At 36.2% G+C, this 20,282-nt stretch overlaps 1 protein-coding gene across 2 annotated transcripts; it reads left to right on the top strand.

Moving 5' to 3' along the window:
* The first annotated feature begins 3 nt into the window (after positions 1 to 3).
* Positions 4 to 16,465, top strand: Fatp3 (Fatty acid transport protein 3). Of its 2 annotated transcripts, none has more exons than XM_073091925.1 (12): positions 4 to 118; positions 2,353 to 2,610; positions 8,562 to 8,712; positions 10,073 to 10,310; positions 11,439 to 11,670; positions 12,174 to 12,375; positions 12,898 to 13,090; positions 13,807 to 13,885; positions 13,966 to 14,039; positions 15,003 to 15,198; positions 15,676 to 15,766; positions 15,858 to 16,465. In XM_073091925.1, the coding sequence occupies exons 2-12, from the start codon at positions 2,396 to 2,398 to the stop codon at positions 16,167 to 16,169; spliced, it is 1,983 nt and encodes a 660-aa protein (XP_072948026.1). In that variant the 5' UTR covers positions 4 to 118; positions 2,353 to 2,395; the 3' UTR covers positions 16,170 to 16,465. The 2 variants fall into 2 exon arrangements, with proteins under 2 accessions (XP_072948026.1, XP_072948025.1); XM_073091924.1 differs by having other exon boundaries at positions 2,356 to 2,610; positions 15,858 to 16,464.
* The last annotated feature ends 3,817 nt before the right edge of the window (positions 16,466 to 20,282 follow it).

Here is a 20,282-nt window from a genome sequence, read left to right as displayed (position 1 = left end):
CAGTCGGTCGGAACCAGTTATCGGTCGCGTATGTGTTTGCGAATCAAAATAACTGTTGTGTTTTTGTTTGTAAAGTATTTATAGTTGTTTTGTTTTTCGTTATTCGTTTCAACGTAAGGTAAGAAAACAGTTATACAGTTACTTTTATGGGTATTTTTAAAAGTTTGGTATATTCTCAGATCATTGTGGCCAATTAAAAGTTTTTATTAACAAAACTGCCTTTATTAGTCGGGATTGTAGTGAATTGATGTCATGTTATTATGTAGAATAATTACTGGCGATGCATTTGGTATTTACTGGGCGCTACTGCACATGGAAATTAACTGTGTAAATATAGTTTTACTTTAGGTAGATGCGTTTGACTTCCTGAAGTTTTGACCCCAAATACAAGAGGAGGCTTAGGTTCAAATTAAGATGCGTTGCAAAGTCTGAGGTCTGCTTTCTTATGCTATTTGAATGGTATTAATCAGTTATGAAATTAGAATTATTTCAAAGGTGGTAGATCCGTCTGTGGTTCGACTCTGGCGGCACTACCGCCACATCTATTGCCTATTAATTGTCAAGCGATGCTTTGTTCTAGTTTGAAGGCAAGGCATGGGAGCCATAATTTTCTGATGCATTCTATTTTAGTCCTTAGGAGTGGCAGCGTATCTGTGGCCAACATCGGGTGGGAATCTGGTCTTGTCTGGGGTTTATTGCAGATTTGCAGGGGCAGTAGCCATTTACCGTCAGGTGGACTGCATGTCCGTCAGCTACTTCTATATTATAAAAAAACACTGCTGTTATAAGATGTGTCAACAAAGTAAACACAAAGAGTTAATTCTATACCCAAAATATAAATATAGGTATAATAGAGAGTATTGTCCTCGTGAACCAAATACTGTCCCATTTGGCACGGGTCTTTTAGAGTGAGAAAGGTAGACCATCGTGATAACAAAGTGCAGATTGATAGACTTCAAGCAACTTTTTAAAAAAAAAAAAATGTTTTTCTTTGACTCTCAGGCGTGTAGGTTTTCTAGTAAGAAGAATGTATCTGAGTATGTATCCGAGTATAGAATGTGTCGTGTACGTCTGAGCTTTTAGAAAATTTATTAACAAAAAAATCCTTTGCCGCCCACTATTTTTTTATATACAACGAGTTCTATATCGACAGACAGAAAAGCAATATTTATTCTGTAATAAGTTCCGTACCTCAATCCACAATATTACGTTTATGCAATTTTGCCGCCCCATAAAACTTGCCGCGGGCCACTGGTTGCCCATATGCGGATTATAATGATTATTATTAATGAATAGATCTATAAAACAATTTTACATGGTAGTGTATCGTTATAAATGTCATCGCAGATGTAAATTGCGTTAACACTTACTTAATATAAATTAAGAGCTATATTAAAAATACATTGCATGCTGTATTACCTACTACCTATATACTCGTAGTTACTTCAAATAATAACTGCATTGCATTAAAGGAATGCGTTGCTAAATCTTTTTTTTATAGATTTATTCTTTTATTTCTGTATTAATAAGTAATCTCTTTCGGATTTACTACAACAATAGTTGGTTCTAATTTGGAACATAGAACTTTCTACAGTAATAGATTCAGGATTTTCGTTTGCGAATGGTTTTAGGGTGAGTTTTATCAAATTTGACGCCCTTCATAGAATTAGGACGGCAAAAATAGCTCTTCCTATAAACATAAATGAAAGCAAGTAGTTTTCGAAATAACTCTATACCTAGTTAACGAATCTAAATTGATATTTTATGTCAATTACGTACATTTATTTTGAATTGATTAATTATTTATTATCTTTTTATAACTTTCTATTACCGTATCGGTATGTGACCTTAACCTAGCGCCCGAGAGGTCAACTGTTAGTTATTTTGTACATAGATTATGTAAATTATGTAATTGATACCCGGTTACGGTTATTTTATCTATATAGACTTTTCATAAATATTAAAGCTATCTTCGCGAATTGATTGGTAGACTACCCTATTATGTATTACGAATTTTGTAAATTTAAGTTGAACAGTTAATATTCGGATCAGTCCAAATTTGAATTTAAGTCATCTTGCGCTGAAACAACTCTCAAATAAAATTAAATGAATATTAGACAGACGTACGTGGTTAGTAATATATAATGGCCCAATTTTCGAATGGAACTACGGATTAAGTGCACATATAATAGAACTCTTGAAATCAAGTTTAAATATGCTTTTTCTGGCGATCGTGTTTAGAAAAAATATAGGTTTTTTTTATTTTAGTACGGAGATTGTTTCCTCTTTCTCTTTCGAAACATCTCCTTGTAATGTAGTTCAAACACTTTAATTAATTTTATTTCTTCTTAACAGGTCCCACAAACTATGCGCCAAGTGAAATAAAAGTACCAGGATGACAGAAAAAGCAGGCGTTCGTTTCGAAGAAGCGGAGCGTCGGAAGGGGGCGATCTTCGCGACAGTCATCACCGCTTGTACTGCACTATCATGGCTGGCGAGGGATTCCAAGGTTCTGATGGCCCTCATAGCTATACTGGGAACGTATCTCATCACGGGCAATAGATACCAATGGCTATATATCTGGAGGAAGACGTTTTATCGGGATATGATGTGCGTAGAATTTTATTTTCGTACACAATTAGTAGATATTTTTATAATATAGGAGTAGTAGACCAGCATGTCCACCTGGTGGTAAGCGGCTACTGTCACCCATGGACGTCTATAATCATCGGATAAGATGAGATTTCTACTTGAGGTCGGCCAAAGAAGCGCCGCCATCCCAGAAGCCTAAGCTGGAATGCCTCGAAAAAATATGTCTCCGTTGCCACACTCTTCAAATCAGAACAAAACAGTAATTGAAAGGTGGTAAAATAAATATGGTACGACTAAGGATGTGTCATCGCCACACCTATTTCTAGCGTTTTAGTGGATGGGTGTGGATACCGGATAACTTTCATAAGGCATAACAGTTTAGACCCGGTAACTACCATAGACTAGATATTTGGCACAGCTCGATAAACCAGTATTAAAACAAAACAGTGGTAGCGCCGCCACACCTATTTTATCTTAATAACCGCAGTGTTAAGCGCTGCTGTGTTCAGGTTTGATCATCTCATTCATCTGCTACTCCATTTACTAATTATAAAAAATGCAAATTTAAAATAATAATTACAGATTTGAAACAAAATATGCATCAAATCTTAGTTTGACAGTTGAATGAAGTGAAAGGCACAGCGTGTTTACTTTCTCCGGATGAAATGAAGACATTTGAGACTGAATCTGCATGTATATATAGATGTCAATTTGTCGGTTTGTATCGCAATGAACGAACAATACCGGACTTTGCTCTGTTTACGTACCAGGGCGCGATGAGTGCGGTTAGATGTGAATACTTAGGGTTGGCAAAATTATGGATTTTAATACTTATTTATCAAGCAATAGCCTTGTGGTTGATACTTGGGCTTTCGTCGGTGGTCGAGGTTCGAATCCTCATTTTTTAAGTTATGTGCATATTAGAAATTATTGAATAAGTACTTATTATGACGGTGAAAAAACCTATTCATCTATATCTATAACCTGTGTGGTCGACGATGAATAATCATTTTCAGAATACGCTTTAAATGATTTACAAAAAGTTCTTTGTAAACGACTACGACAGAATCGTAACATATATTTCTGTCTTATAACACTAGTGTAGAGTTATTTGAAGGACATAAAGAAAAAAGTCTCAATTAAAAAAAAAAAACTTATTTTTTTGTACTACTTTCCTACTCGTACAATGTATTTTTCAACAGTATGTAAGCCCGAAATAAAGTAAATACAATACTGTTAGGAATATCCTCAGGAAATTATTTAAAAAACCAACTTCTTATAAGAGAACATTAACTTTTCAAAATAAATTAACAGAAACATAATTAAACGCAAATGAGCAAGAAAACCGGCAGAGTAACGTTCTTTACAAAAATCGGAAAATAACTACCCAGTAGACAATCTACAGTGCCCTTTTATACGCCCACTTTTAGTTAATACCGGAATTTGACAATTAAAGTTTCTTCCTCTTACTAGCACTCCTGACAATACATTATAATACAGTGGTCAACCCTAAGTACTGGTAGTCCGATACCGCGACCTCTTTGCTTCAGCTGCGGTTTTATGTTGCCCTGGTATTATGATTCTAATTTGCTAGACATTGGTCAGCTTGTAACTGAAATTCAAGGCTAATTCCATTGCATTTTTTTAAGTAAAGTGGCAAATGAGCTTGCAGCTCGCCGTGGTCACTATCTATAGTCATTTGAAAATTCTTATCGACATCAAAAAGTAGTTATATGTATTATCTGCAGTTGGTCACAGGTATATGAATTTTCTTGAGGACTAAATCTCGAATGAACACATCGTCATGTATTTTTGTCTTACCCTTACCCTTCAAACTAGAACATTAAGTTAAGAACTTAACTATTATCCGACAGAAATGGTTGCAACGGAATTGGCACCAAAACCGAATCATGGATATTTCTACCACTTTCAGTTTCAATTTCAAGTTAATTACTCTATTATTTATGAAAGAAGCTAAATCTTCTGGTTATATTTAGACGTAATGACGCTTGATACGATTATGGGCATTAAAAATCGCTGTAGAAAAATATAGTAGGTATATCTTTCCGTCCCGTTAGAATTAGTATAGCAGCTGTTACAACAAAATTGTTATAAATAGAAACGAACGAAAATATGTCCATACATTTTAAATGAACACATGTGCTTAGAGAAGAGAAGCTGTTAAGAAACTATATATTACTAGCTGACCCGGCATACGTTGTGTTGCCATATAAATAAAAAAATGTTAAGGGTGAATAACCCTTATCACTTAAGGGTATGCAAAATAGATAGTAGCCGATTTTCAGACCTACTGAATATGCACATAAAATTTGGTTAAAATCGGTAAAGCCGTTTCGGAGGAGTACGGTAACTAACATTAGCTCGGGTGGTATGAGATAAATGTCAACATTTTTGTCGTAGTACATAGTAACAAAATCTTAATAATTGTAAACTAAAATCTTCCCCGAGAATCACTCCAACCATTGGTATAAACTACATAAAAATACGTTCAGCTTTGATTTTATCTCGTTCAGACAGAAATTCTTCGTTCCGCATACGCGACATGCAATTTTAGAAAAAATATCTATGATCTTTTGATAACTCTATAAATATCTATACTCATATTATAATGAGGTACCTAAAGTATATTGTTACTTTGTTTGTTTGTTTGTAAGGGCTAATCTTAAGAATCGGAAAAACTGAAGCGATCATGAAAATCTTTTTACAATCAGAAAGCTACACTATTCAGATTTAATTATGATTGAACAAAAAGCAGGCGAAGCCGCGGGTACTGCTAGTATGTAACTATTAAGTCAAGATTTAGACTATGGATATTTTTTATTTATTGCATTCAATTAAGTTGTTCTGTTTTTTTGCAATATCAACACACATATTTATTCTCAGTTCTAACTACATACTTTGGCAAATATACTCGATCTATTGAAAATCTAAAAACTAATCGATTACAAATATAGAGCACAGACATATGTATGAAGCTTACTCTTATATATATACATATATAGATAGATTGTAGGAAATGTAAGCATCATATAACTCACAAATTGCCCGCTAGGGGACGCAAGTGGGGCAAGACTCCATAAATTCGAAGCCAATAAACGCCGGATGGTTCCATTAGCGAGGTGTTGAGATCATTGGATGATTGGCATTGCACAATACTCTGCGTTCCGTCCAAAGGTCAGTTTGGACAACCTTGTAAAGGAGCCCTAGGGATAATGGTCCCTACAGACAGACCTAGAATAAATTAAACTAAAGATAGGTATTAGTAGCAGACGAACATGCAGTTCACCTGATGGTAAGAGGTTACTGCCGCCTATGTACATCTGTAATCAACCCCAGATAAGATAAGATTATTACCTAAGGTCAGCCACAGATGAGCTGCTACTCCAGAAGACTAATCTCGAATGTCTCAGAAAAGTATGTCTCCCTTACCACTCCCTTCGAAACAGCGCTTAACACTGCTGTTATTAGATAGAAATACGTGTGGTGGTTGCACCGCCGGAGTGGAACCACATAGAGTCCTACCACCTTCATATCTAAAACTACATATATCACATATAATTAAATTATAACGACACAGATAATTTAGCAGTCTATTTGTTTACATTGTCTGTGGTTTATCAGATCAATCATACACCGTTCTCTCGAGACAGGCGTGTAATAACATTATCTCTAGAGATGTTTCAATGACCCGAATCAAATCGATACAGATAAATTGTATTGGTGTCAGACTTTGCGAATTTTTCGTTTGAAATTGGTTATATTATGAGTATTTTTTGCGTCGAATTATTTTACTTTTCGCGTGTTAGAGAGTGGTATGGGACGAAGTTGCGCACCTCGATGTAACGAATAATTTATTTCCTACAACTTCCTACGTAGTGTACATAGATAAGTATAAAAAAAATTAAATCGGTCTAGTAGTTTTTGAGTTTATTCATTACAAACATAGAGACATACAAATCTTTCCTCTTCATAATATTACTGTAGATGTAGATATACAATGTATTTGACAAAAAAAAAATGAAAATATATTCAAGATACTAAGCGTTATCGCTTATCAAAAGTTGTAGTACATGTAGTAAGTATTACTCGAAAAACTTCAGTCGAGTCTGTCCGAAACAGACCGTGTACCGAGGAATGCCCCGAAACTTTTGATGAACTTTCGGACGAATTTTCGTACGAAAGTACGGATCTCGTGTACTTCCATAGCTACCTTTAAAACTATTGCTAATTTGTCTTATGATGTCGTAAGGCGGAAGCAACGACTATTGTTTAATCACGTCGTTCGTCTACATCGTACGTGACGGTGTTATAACAGTCACGACGTGTATCATAACAATACTATTAATTATATCATCTATCACTTAGGATTGTTACCCAATAGCGCACTAAAGGGTAAAGGAGACAATTATAGAAGACGTTTTAAATATAGGTGGTAAAACCCTCTGTGGTACAACTCGTTCGGTTCGGTTGTTCGGTGGCACCATCGACACACCTATTTTGCCTAATAACAGCAGTGTTGAGCTAACCTGGAATGACACGGAAAAGTATGTCCTCCTTAAAACCTTCAAACCAGATAAAGCAGCGTTGAACACTGATGTTATTAGGCAGAAGCGGGTATGGCGTTAGTGTCACCGGCGTCGAACCATAGAGAGCTGTAGCACTTTCAAAGGATTCGCAATCAACGCGGTGGACTGTCACAGTCTAAATGGCCTGTGACCCTTCGTAATACAACCAATAAAAAGTACAATGTAATGTAACATACGTTTCCTTCATAAAAACTACAAATTGTCCATTCAATCAGTCTTATGATGTACGTTGTTCCCGAATTTTCCACGCGTAGTGCACCGGACGTTACAGATTAGGCCATTGTCGAGCTATTGTGGACCTTGTGGACCTTGTGCCCCTCTAGTAGGAAGGTCAAGTCCATAAAGTTATACGGCGTCATATATACCTGAATATTATTATAGAAACCTTTGTAGTTCTACTACGATACCACCGCTACACTGTTTTCTGCCTAATAACACTCGTGTTAAGCGTTGTTGTGTTCTGATTAGAAGGGTGTGGTAAGGGAGACATACTTTTCCGAGGCGTTCCAATTTAGTCTTCAGGAGAGGAAACGCATCTGTTTGCGCCCTTAGACAGAGTCCAAAATTATTTTGGGTTGATAACAGATTATGAACTATTTTATATACTTTTTTAACAAGTATTGTATAAAATTGAAGTGAAAATGATTAAATTGTCTATCTGACAATATGCCGGCCATTTTAAGTGAGTTTAGCCACATAATTAAGTAGAAACTCGATTATGACCTATCTAAGATTGACTCTATTCCCAACTTTGGGTTTGATTAAAGATGTCCATGGGCGACGATCGCGCGTTTACCATTTATCAGTTCGATTGTCGCCAATTCTATACGATACTAATTAACCACAAAAATATTATAACAACAATAAACCTACTTACTTACATTACTCCCACGATTAAGATAAAGCCAACAATACTTCATAAAATAAAAACCGTCGAGCCGTCTGGGTTTTAGGGCGTGTCAAAGAATGACTCATACTCGTACAAATAAACGTTGAAAAACATTACCCTCCGCTAAATTGAAGACGTTGTATTACTTCAAATTGTACATATAATGTGTAACCCTGAATTCGGAGAAGCATACGTAATTATGTAAGAGGATTTGATTACAAATCCTTGTCTCTAGTACGATAGCCAAGACGATCCATTTATTTAAAACATTTATTTTATATTGATATGGTCCCATAAGATGTTGTTAGATTAGCTATTTACGCAATAAATGAAACAGAAGGTCCCTTAAGTAGGGACTAAATATTAACCGACTTGGTATTACATATATCTCACAACTTTTGACGATAGAAGAACTGATTTGCGAGACTTGGTTTTTTCACAAGTTATGTTTTTGATGGTATTTTGATTTCCAGAGGCTTCAGGGTGTTGGTGACGATGATAATCAAGATGTGGCTGTGGGAGCGTCGTGGGGTCTCCGTGGTGACCAGGTGGGCGGAGATTGCTAAGAGATACCCTGAGAAGAAGGCCTTTGTCATGGGGGACAGGTCGCTGACGTTTAAAGAGGTAAGCCTTGTTTTATCAGCTGATGTTAAGTCTTGCAGGTGGTGGAAGCTTTCGTGGTTTCTTTTTATTTTATTTTTTCATCATTTAGCAGTGGCAGACGAGCATGCAGTTTACTTGATGGTAAGTGGGTACAGCCGCCCATGGACATCTGTAATCAACACCAGATAGGATTAGATATTCCTAGCTGAGTAAGGCCACGGATGCGCCGCTACCCCTGATTACACAAACAGAACACAGCAGCGCTTAACATTGCTATTATTCGTCAGAAATAGGTGTCGAACCACAAAGAGTTCTACGACCTTCAATTTCACTCTGGAGTTACCACCTTGTATTGTAATTGTGTGGTAAGAGAGGCATACTTTTCCGAGGCATTCCAGCGTAGTCCTCAGGGGTAGCGGCGCATCTGTGGTCGACCTCAGATAGGCATATCTTATCCTATCTGGTGTTGATTACAGATGTCCATGGGCGGCAGTAGCCACTTACCATCAGGTGGACTCTCATCAGGTGGATGCTCTTCTACCCCCTATATTATAAAAAAATACCAGTGTACTTTAAAAATAGTATTTCACAACACTACTGTATATGTTAATTTTGAAAATTTTTTGAATAGTAAAAAATGTTAATGTATGACTTTCATTGACATAAATAATTTTAATGACTTGCGTTAATTCAATGCAGATTTAATTTAACATTGTCCTTTAATGTAAATTGATTTAATTATGATAATTTATTAGTAATAATTAAATTACTGTTAGAAATAGGTATTGACCAATTTTTTATTTTAAACAAAAGTTCGTATTATTGGAAGTAGCCACTGTAGCCCTTTGACTTCCGCAAATCTGAAATGGTAAAAAATATGAGCGCCTTTGAAATTTATTTTAACATACTTAAAAGTCAAAGGAAACCATCGTGAGGTATACTGCACGCCTAAGAAATAAAAAGTGTAAGTATCAATCCGCACTTGGCAAGTGCGGTGGACTAGAACCAAAACCTCACTCTGAGACATAGATTAGTAAAGATTACTCACTCCTAACAAGAAAATGTACCCAGTTTTGAGAATTGAAACAGTTGCGTAAAAAAATTTTGCCACGTCTCCGTGCTAAAATGTCCCTAAGATATTTGAAATTATTATTATAAATTATTTAATTATCATGAAAATTACGCAGTATTAGTTATTTATTCGTAAATTTTCTCTAAAAATGTTTTTATTTGTCAAGAATTCAAAAAAAGAACTTACTATATAATAAGCCATTTGCGGCTTCATTCAATTTCAAGGCGGCGAAGTATCTTTACTAATCTATACTCTGAGAGGAGACCCGTGCCCAGTAGTGGGACAGTAAACGAAATGTATCTTTTCCAGGGCGACGAGTTCAGCAACCGCATAGCCTGGTACTTCAAGCACCAAGGCTTCAAGAGTGGTGAGGTGATCGCGCTCTTCATGGAGACCCAACCGGAGTATGTCTTCATCTGGCTCGGCCTGGCCAAACTCAGGGTCACCACCGCGCTAGTGAACACCAACCTGAGGGGGGACCAGCTGATTCACTGCCTGAGGATCGCTGGCTGCAAAGCTGTCATCTTCGGAGATGAGATGACTGATGGTGAGATGTTATTTTTTTTATTATTGAAGTAGTCAAAATGCGGTACGATGGTGGCTATTGCCGTCTATAGATATCTGAAATCAACTTTAGATTAGAGAAGATGCCTGAGATTGGCGTCAGATGCGTTGTTATCCCTGAAGACTAAGATGGAACGCCACGGATAAGAAAAGAGAATATGTATGTCTTCCTTACTACAAGAAGACAGCAGCACTTAACACTGCTGTTATTTGGAAATAAGTGCGACAGTGGTGCCGCTGGAGTCGAACCACAAAGTGTTCTTTCACCTTCAACTTAATCTGAAGATTTCAATCCTATATGGTTGGGATTATATATATCCATAGGTAGTGAGCATACACCATCAGGTGGACTGCATGCTCGTTTGCTTACATTTTATAAAAAGTAACTTTAATCAGTAGTGGCGAAAGATTTCTCGTATACACATACTATATTGTTTTGTTGTGTTTATCTGTTTATTACAAACACCCATACACACATATCTCGTTTACTATGCCCGATAAGATTGAGTTTATTAAAAATAAAGATAAGTATGCTGTTGTTGAAATTGCGAATATGTTTAGTAAATCTGATACAGAAGCAGTGATAGCCTCTAGTGGTTTGGTGGCCTCTCAATTGGTAGGTCCGAGGTTCTAATCCCAGGTGCGCGCACAACTATGATTGTGTCAAGGTTATGTGACTTATTTCGTGAATAAAATTACACGTCTGATACTTAAAAAAAAGTTTACGAAGGTGTGAGACGCCTGCCAATTTGCACTTGGCTACCTTGGTGGAAAACTAATTACCTTATGACTTGATATATGTGTGAATTTAGGACTGAGAGTGGCTACTGGAACTTTTACAAAAAAATGTTCACTTATAAAATGTTGTTAGTGGCTATCCCTCCACCAAGTGAACCGACGGTCTGAAGATGACGGCGGGAAACTGCTGGATTCAGGGGGCACGGGACCGGTTGGAGTGGCGTCAATTAAGAAAGGCCTTGACTTTAAAAGGCTATTGGATGCATGAAAAAAATGGAAACCTATGTCCAGCAGCGGATTTTAAAAAACTAATGGATGTATGAAAAAAAAATATATAAACTTACGTATTTTACAAGCCAAAATCTCTTTCCAGCAATAAAAGCAATCCAGAACGAGATACGGGACATGCCGCTCTTCCAGTTCAACTCTCCAGAGAGGAGCTCCCCCATCCTCCACGACACCGCACCGCTTGCGACGGAGCTGAACGAAATGCCCACAACGCCGGTCACGGACATCGAACCCGCGAAACCGAGGGACACGTTGATGTATATCTACACTAGCGGTACCACTGGGTTCCCTAAGGCTGCTATTATTACCAATATTAGGTAAGTCAATTAATGAAAGGTTTGTATGGTCTAAAAGGTTGAACAATAATATCAAGAATAGCAAACGAGCCGGCTGTCTACTTGATGGTAAGTGGCTATGGTCCATGGACATCTGTAATTAATCCCAGATAAGATCAGATTCTTACCTGAGGTTACTTTTACGACATCCTTAAAAGCGGAAAATAGCATTTTTAAACTACTATTATCAGGTATGGCGGTAGTTCCAGAGTACCTAGCTTTTACCACCTTTAATTTTATAGTTATACCTAAACGATGAAGCAGACGGGCTAATCGAAAGTACCACCGCCTATGGCCATTTGAAACACCAAAGAAAACGCCAAATGCATGAGTTCACCGTCAAAAGATACCACTGCCACACCTATGTATACCGCGAAGTAGTTTCGTTTTAAGGTGGACTGCATATGCACTTGATATTTCAATATGTAAAAACTTATTATTATTTAATCCTCTTCATCTTCATTTATTTGTTACTCTTCTTCCAGATACCTCCTCATTCCCCTCGGCGTGTACACAGCAGCTAACCTCTCCACATCCGACGTGCTGTATGATCCGTTGCCACTCCACCATACAGCTGGTGGCGTGCTCGGCGCTGGTCAGTGCCTCGTGGTCGGTTGCACCGTGGTACTCAGGAAGAAGTTCTCCGCTTCTAACTATTGGAGTGATGCCGCGAAGCATGGGTGTACGGTTAGTTGGTTTACTCTTATGATTTTAAGTAATGCCAGTTTGCTTCGATCGGGTACCATCGCCACATTGATAGGATCAGTTATGAGTTTCGGTGAGAGGGTATGGATGCCAGCTGACATGACTGAATACTATGACTTACATATGAGACGACAATCTAATTTCTTAGGAGTCACAACGCTATTATTATTGATTCCTTTAAGGCAAAACCTGTTCTATATGGCGCTGGTCTTAAATGTCCATGTTTGGCGTAAATCCTTCTCATTATACGTAGACCCATGTCCCGTACCTAGGACACTAATAATGAGTTGATAAGATGATGATAAGTGACTATAACTTAATGATGTTTTCAGTTACTTAACTTTTTATTTGTACTTTTAAGTGGACTGGTGGCAAGTGATTTCTTAATTATATTTTAGTGTCTTAGTTTAGAGTTTATACTTATAAACTTCTAGGAGCTACAGTGAACAGTGATGGATCACGATTCGAATGTAGTATTTTTATTGAATTAAACTTTATTTCCAGGCTGCTCAATACATTGGTGAAATCTGTCGGTATCTCCTCTCCATACCGCCCGGTCCAAATGACCAAGCCCATCAGGTGAAGATCATGATTGGCAATGGGTTGAGGCCTCAGATCTGGTCAGAGTTTGTCCAAAGATTCGGCATCGAGAGAGTTCTGGAGTTTTACGGAGCTACTGAAGGGAACAGTAACCTTGGTAAGTCTTCATTATCCTTAGGTATTAGGTAAGATGTTAGTTTTGTCACTTTTCATTGGAAGCTATTATTTAACGTGTATGTTTAGTTTTTATGTATATGAGGTTTGGCAAAGGGAGATCATGCCCGGGGAGTCCGACAGTCTCAGTTCGGAACTTGTATATATGCAAGATATTTAGAAAACTTCGATAGCGTGATTCAGAATACTCGTGGCGCAATCTTGCGACGAGTAGTGGAAAGTTGCCACAGATGGTTAAATCTTGAAACTGAATTTTAAGCTAATTAATCGATTGAGCTGAATTTTTGCATACACGTTTAGTTTGAAATAACAAAAACATGATTATTGGTTAGTCTAGTGATGATATTCTCCAATATGGATGACGCCCCAAGATGACGGATCAAGCATATTTCATGCACCTCCAATCCCCATGGTATGGTTTTTGAATTAAAGGGTTTCCTGAGAAGTATACGTAAAACATAAGGACTATACTACTACTACTACTACTACTACTACTATACTATAATCTTACTTGGGGTTGCTTACAGATGTCCACAGCAATGGCCACTAACCATCACGTAGAGTATGCTGGTTTCTTACTTCTATATTACTCGTATATAAATATTGAGGCACGTGTGACAATAATGTCTCCAGATCTGAACCACAAATTTTGTTATAAATAAGGATAAGGACAGTTTATAAATTTTCTTTCTTTTTCAGTCAATCTTGACTCTAAGGTTGGAGCCATTGGTTTCCTAAGTCGCCTCGTCGCGTCAGTATATCCACTTTGCCTCGTCAAGTAAGTCATATTACAAACTCTTTGGTTTTTGATTATTTTATCTGTCGTTAAATAATATTTTGATTGTTGTTCCTTTACAGATGTGATGAGATCACAGGTGACATTCTAAGAGATGAAAATGGAAGATGCATAAACTGCGGGCCTTTTGAGCCAGGTAAGTGAAAATTTATTCTTCCTCGTACACTTATCTATCCATTAGCAAATTCAAATTGAAATTCAAATGTATTTATTTGCAAGAACATGTGTAGGACATAAGAACAGTTGTCCCTGTAGTTCCGGGACTAGAATAGGGCTACGGTATCCCCTGCCTGTCGTAAGAGGCGACTAAAAGAGGGCTTTCGAGGTTGCGGGCTAAGAGTGGGAGTTTGAACCGTCCAGTAAGCGACCTCGGGAAGGACGGCGGTATGTGTGGTCGCATACCGTCGTAATCACCAGATGTTGTGGAGCGAATGTTCCCCCAGGGCAGAGCCCGATCCGGGCATCGCGCTCGGAGGACTCCGGTTGTGTTCCGTTGGAGATCCCGGAGTTCTCCAACAAGCGCTGACGACGGCCACCGGGGGGATTTTAGTGCGGTAAAAATCCCACATAACCCGGCGTCGCTCTTACATCGTCGGGTACCTTTTGAAGGTTTCCCCCTCGAAAAGAAAAAAAAAGGACATAGGAACAGTAAACCTAAACAGTAGTATCGTTTTACTACTGGATATATATTTCTCTGTTAAGCCTATATAAATAGGCTAATACTACACTACACTACACTACACTAGTAACGTGCACACAAGTGTAATGTTGTTGTGGTCTATTTGTCTCAGATGATTTACTTTTTTGAAGCATTTTTCCTACCGAAGAATTTGTCATTACGAGTATTTTAGGCTATTCCCTGTTGCTTTTAGATATCTTTGGATGGCAGTTAACTAATACCAGACCTGCATGATCGTTTAAAACTTCTGTTTAATAAAATCGAAAAGCTTAGGCCGTCGTCCACTAGTTTGTAGTTAAAAACCTTGACATATATTTGAGAACTTTTAGGAAAACTTGCAGATCTCACATTCTTCACGCTTTTCTTCACCGAAACCAGTTCCATGCTGCTACATTTAAGTACTATTGTTTATGTCACTAGGGCTTCTTCTCGGCAAGATAGACGCTAAGAAGGCAATCCTGACGTTCGCTGGGTATGCCGACAGAACTGCTTCAGAGAAGAAGATGGTGAGGAATGTACGGGTGCAAGGCGATTGCTACTTCAATACTGGAGATATACTCGTCATGGATCACTTTGGATACTTCTACTTTAAGGATCGTACTGGTGACACGTTTAGGTTAGTTTAGACACTTAACACACATAATAAATTAATATTTGATGTGGAGTTTGGAGTACTATAAAGGTTGAAGGTGGTAGAACCATTTGTGATTCGACTCCAGAGGCATCAGGGTAATGACAACAATATTCAATGTTTTGGTTTAAAGGGTGTCGAGAGGGAGAAATACTCATTCGAGGCGTTTCAGCTTACTCCCGAGGGGCGAGCATCTGAGCAACGCATCTGTAGTTGCTCTTAGGGCTCTCATTTTATCTGGGGTTGATTACCTATGATCGTAGGTAGCATAAATTATCATTAGTAGGAGTACAAGCCCGTTTGCTATTTCTATTATCATAAAAAGTATCTGAAAATTATTATGACAAAGTTTTGCAAAGAAACCCTTTTTTTAATAAATATTAGAAATTTATCTGAAGTAGCTTCCTTCATGGTTCTTCCTCCAATTATATGGATTTAAAATATGTTTCATTTTTATTTCAGATGGCGTGGAGAAAATGTCTCTACTGCGGAAGTGGAAGGCGTTATCAGTAATTTGATTGGACTGAAGGACACCGTAGTTTATGGAGTGTCCGTGAGTAAAAATATATATAATTATTATTATTACAACGGGATTTCTGCAAAGTAACATAAGATACTATTAATTCATACTAATACAATTTCAGATACCAAATGTAGAAGGCAAAGCTGGAATGGCAGCGATAGCAGACCCTGAGAGGAAGGTAGACCTCGCAGCGCTATCCAAAGGCCTCCACACCTCCCTCCCAGCGTACTCCAGACCTCTCTTCTTCAGGATACTCCCTGAACCTCCCCTGACCGCCACCTTCAAGCTCAAGAAGAAGGAACTGGTCGAACAGGGCTACCAGCTGAATCTCCATACAGATCCTCTGTATTTCTTAGATCAGAAATCTGGTACAATTGTACCATTGACTCAGAAATTGTACGATGATATTGTACAGGGTAACGTCAAACTGTGATTCTAGATCTTGCCGTTTGTAGGTTTAAGGATGTCAGCGAACGAAAGCTTTTAAAGGAGGAAGCGTTTAGCGATTTGAGACATAAAGTGTACACATTATTATTTTTATGAAGAAATATGTGGTTTTGGTAGGTATTAAACTATTATACAATTATGCGAAGTTTTTGAACCGCTGTAATTAGATCTGAATTAGAAAATTAATTATCTATAGTTTTATTTATATTTTTGTTCAACATGTAACTGGACAACAGTTTTGTAAGTGAAATTTTATTTAATTATTTATTAAAAGTATAAAAGTATAAACTTCACTTTATTTAAAATGTAACTGCTACAGAGGCTACTACGACCTACGGAGGTTTTTCGATGTAAGTTTTTTTTAATGATGGTATTAAAAAGGAGGTTCTGTATTTGACCACCATGTATGTATGTATATATGTGTGTATGTATGTATGTGTGTATGTATGTGTGTATGTATGTATGTATGTATATATGTATGTATGTATGTATGTAAACTTGCATGCCCGCGATATTTTCAAAATCGAATGATTCAACTTGGATGGAGTTTTGATTATTAAAAGTCTGTTAAAATTTAAATAAATCGCTTAACGCTTCTAAATTCGCATTATTTTGAACGTAGGTATAAGTTAATAATGTATTGTATCGAAACAAAATGTATAACATATCATTTATAAGAATGTGATATTTAATTAGATTTAAGTATATTCGATGAATAAAATTTATAAAAGTAATTATTAATCTGCCTTTTATTTTAGATCAAGTAGGAGTTCAATCCTATTAATATATTTGAAAAATGTCTTTTAGCACTTACCACGTATGTTTTCTACCTCAAAATTATAAAAAAATACATGTGTCTCCTCGGTTACTGCTCATAAAAAAGATAAGGGTGGTGACTTCCCGCACCTCGTTAATAGATGGCGTTATATGTATCTGAATCACGCTATCGAAGTTTTCTCAACATCTTGTACATATAAAAGCTCGTAACTGAGATTGTCGGAGCACAAATTTTGTTTTGTAACATGGGAGTAGCAGACGAGCATGCAGTCCACGTGATGGTAAATGGTTACTGCCGCCCATGGACATCTGTAATCAACCCCAGATAGGATTGGATATTCCTACCTGAAGCCAGCCACAGATGCGCTGAGGACTAAGGTGGTACGCCTCGGAAAAGTATGTCTCCCTTACACCCTTCAAACCGGAACACAGCAGCGCTTAACTCTGCTGTTATGTGGCAGATATACGGATGCTCCCCGAACATGACCTCCTGGCCAATTAGGTAATCTCCCTTTACAAGGCAATGGTATTAAAACAGATTTTTTTCTCCACATTTAATTTATTTATATTTCAAATAATTCCACGGTCACTGTAATCTAAAAGTAAACAAATTCTAATCCTAAAAACATTATACATGTCTCGATTCTTGTCGATAGTCAAGAAAATCATTGTCATATATTACCGGTGATAATATGTATGTTTATTTTATTGTGGCAAATTTCTGCAATGCGTAAAGAGATGGCGCTACTAGTACTTATACTGAATCACGCTATTGAAGTTTTTTAAACGTTTTGCATTTGAGAACTATATAAAATTAAATCTAACATTGATAAATATTACATACATACAACACCGACGCGTACCGTCACGCACACATCAATAAAAAATCGAAACATTTATTGTGTTATTTGTTATATGTGAAATCTTGACATTTATAATATCTTTTGCTAATCTATGCATGTATTCAAACATCAACAGTTTTCATTTACAAAAATAATGTGGATAGTTAATCTTCTATTGTATTAAAAATAGTTATGTCTGTTTTGTTGTACACTACACACATATAAATCTGCAATAGGTTCATAACATTTATTTTCTAAATTTTCTAATGTTCCACTTAACGATTAAATTGTTTGGTTGTAATTTTTGAAAGGACACTGCAATGCTAGACGTAGTTGAGTAGCATTACGGTTAAATGGAACATAAAGATTTTTACTTTACAAAATATTATTACAATATATTTTTTACTTTACAATACTTCTTCAATAATAGAACGATTAATTGAACCATAAATTTATTGAGCAAAACAATTACCGAGTCTATGGTATGAGCATTTATTCTTTTTTATGTTTATTTATTATTTTTTTCTTTTACATTAGGAAAAGTTTCAATTTTTTTTTCGTAAAGGTGTATTAAACATAGAACTAAACGGAAAAAACCTATTTCGTTTACTGTCTATACTAAGGCTGTATTTGTACGTTGATTTACTTGTTCGTGCTATTCCAAAAATCTTTACTTATCTCACAAAATAGTCCATCTAAGTATATAAAAGTATATATCCTTATAATGATGTGTTTTATATGTTTATTAAATGCGTAGCTGAATTGAACCTGAGACTATAGGAGCGTTATTACTATGAATGGTACTTTATCATTAAATAGATAATTTGATTATTTTGATTTTGACTGAATAGCATAGTAATAAATATTTGTAAGTACGCTACATCAATATATTGACTTTTTTGTAACTCTCAGGTATAGTTGGGGATAAAAATGCTCATGAATTATTAATTTAAAACAAAATAATAACAGCCAAATATTACTATGGTCGTTGGCTGAAACATAGACAAACATGACCTTGTCATGTACAGAATGATAGATTTTGTCTTTGGATTTGAATTGTTTGTGGATCAGACCAACTTGTTTTTGGATTTAGTTTGTTCTACCAAGTCTTCGTAAGTGCTTCCAAGTAGTGCTTCACTTTTTATATTATGGGCCCCATTAATATTTTACAAGGGTTGCCTTAAGTTATAAGTTTGTAAAACTAAATATTTTAAGCAAAATTTGGCATTTTATTAGCATGACACGTGCTTTAAAATATCCACTCAATTCCACATTCTTAATTTAAATCTTATATTCCTAATTTAACATTGACTTCCCACAAAAATATATATCTATACAAATATTATTTATATCATATAAATGCCTTTTCCAAATTTCACATAAAATATATTCCTAAAATTATACTTCTCTTATACAAATGACTATGTGTGATATTTTTATATATTTTCAACTATTTTAATATGTTTTTGGACTATGTATTAGGAGCGCATAATTGACTAGACACGTAGAAACAAAAATATTCGCCCAACATCTTGTCAAATTAATTAGTCGGTTCAGAATTATTTTTATTTTTTAATATTCAAAACAGACTCCACGGTTTTTTATGTCCGTGCTTGTCTACGATAGTTATGCATCCACACCGCAAACTCCAAACTTCCACAAACGCACAAACATGTGGACGCGTCGCAAGCGTTTGCCGCAAATTCCATTTTATTTAAAAACCAACATTTCATTGGATCGGCTAAAAGCGCTTGAAACTTAGAATTCCGCTTGTAAGCATAGATAAGTATAGATATCTCACCGCCTTGTAATTGAAGGAAGCCGTTAAATGACTGAAACAGCTGTCAATTCTGTCAGCCGTTTAATGGCTCTCATGGTGTAATTTACGCAGAATATTGCCGATGTGTGCAGTTAAGACACGAAAACGAAGAAAAAGTGCGAAGAAATATCCTTTCATTCGTAAACGATCTAAAAACTACATTCTTTTAATATTTTTCAAACACGAAAATAATTGACAATTACAATTGTCAAAAGGTTACATTTTCTTGTTAGGAGCGAGTAATCTTTACTAATCTATGCTTGTAAGCTAAATCCGTTTGACTTAGCTCTATCCACATGTTTGAATTTGTAAAGGTTTGTCAATTGTGCGGACGTAACATAGCTGCCACGCGTAAAATCATCGCACATACAAGATACTCGTACCATATTAATATTAAATTCTTGCGGCATTTGGGCTAAGAGTTTTAATATTATTTTTGCCTTATAGTCTATGTCTTAGAAGACTAAAAAAACGTGTATTTAAATTCAGAACCGACTAATTTCTTTGAAAATATTTATGATTTTAATCTTACACTATAGACTATATAAGCTACTTATATCAATTACTGTTATAAAAAAAACAATATTACATTTAATTTAAAAGTGAGCACACATTTTTACTTATTTATTGATCTATAACTTTTGCTATTATATATATATAT

The sequence above is a fragment of the Epargyreus clarus genome, unplaced genomic scaffold (genome assembly GCF_041222505.1).
Source record: "Epargyreus clarus isolate Ecla_fem2 unplaced genomic scaffold, WU_Ecla_fem_2.2 ptg000035l, whole genome shotgun sequence".
NCBI lineage: Eukaryota > Metazoa > Arthropoda > Insecta > Lepidoptera > Hesperiidae > Epargyreus > Epargyreus clarus.
Note: the sequence above shows the minus strand (reverse complement) of the source record. Positions and strands in the feature narration are given on the sequence as shown.

Excerpts from the sequence above, each read along its gene's own strand:
- Fatp3 (XM_073091925.1), top strand. The coding sequence starts at position 2,396 with ATGACAGAAAAAGCAGGCGTTCGTTTCGAAGAAGCGGAGCGTCGGAAG. Across the intron at positions 11,671-12,173 it reads GCTATTATTACCAATATTAG|ATACCTCCTCATTCCCCTCG; the intron begins GTAAGTCAATTA and ends CTCTTCTTCCAG. Across the intron at positions 14,040-15,002 it reads CTGCGGGCCTTTTGAGCCAG|GGCTTCTTCTCGGCAAGATA; the intron begins GTAAGTGAAAAT and ends TTATGTCACTAG.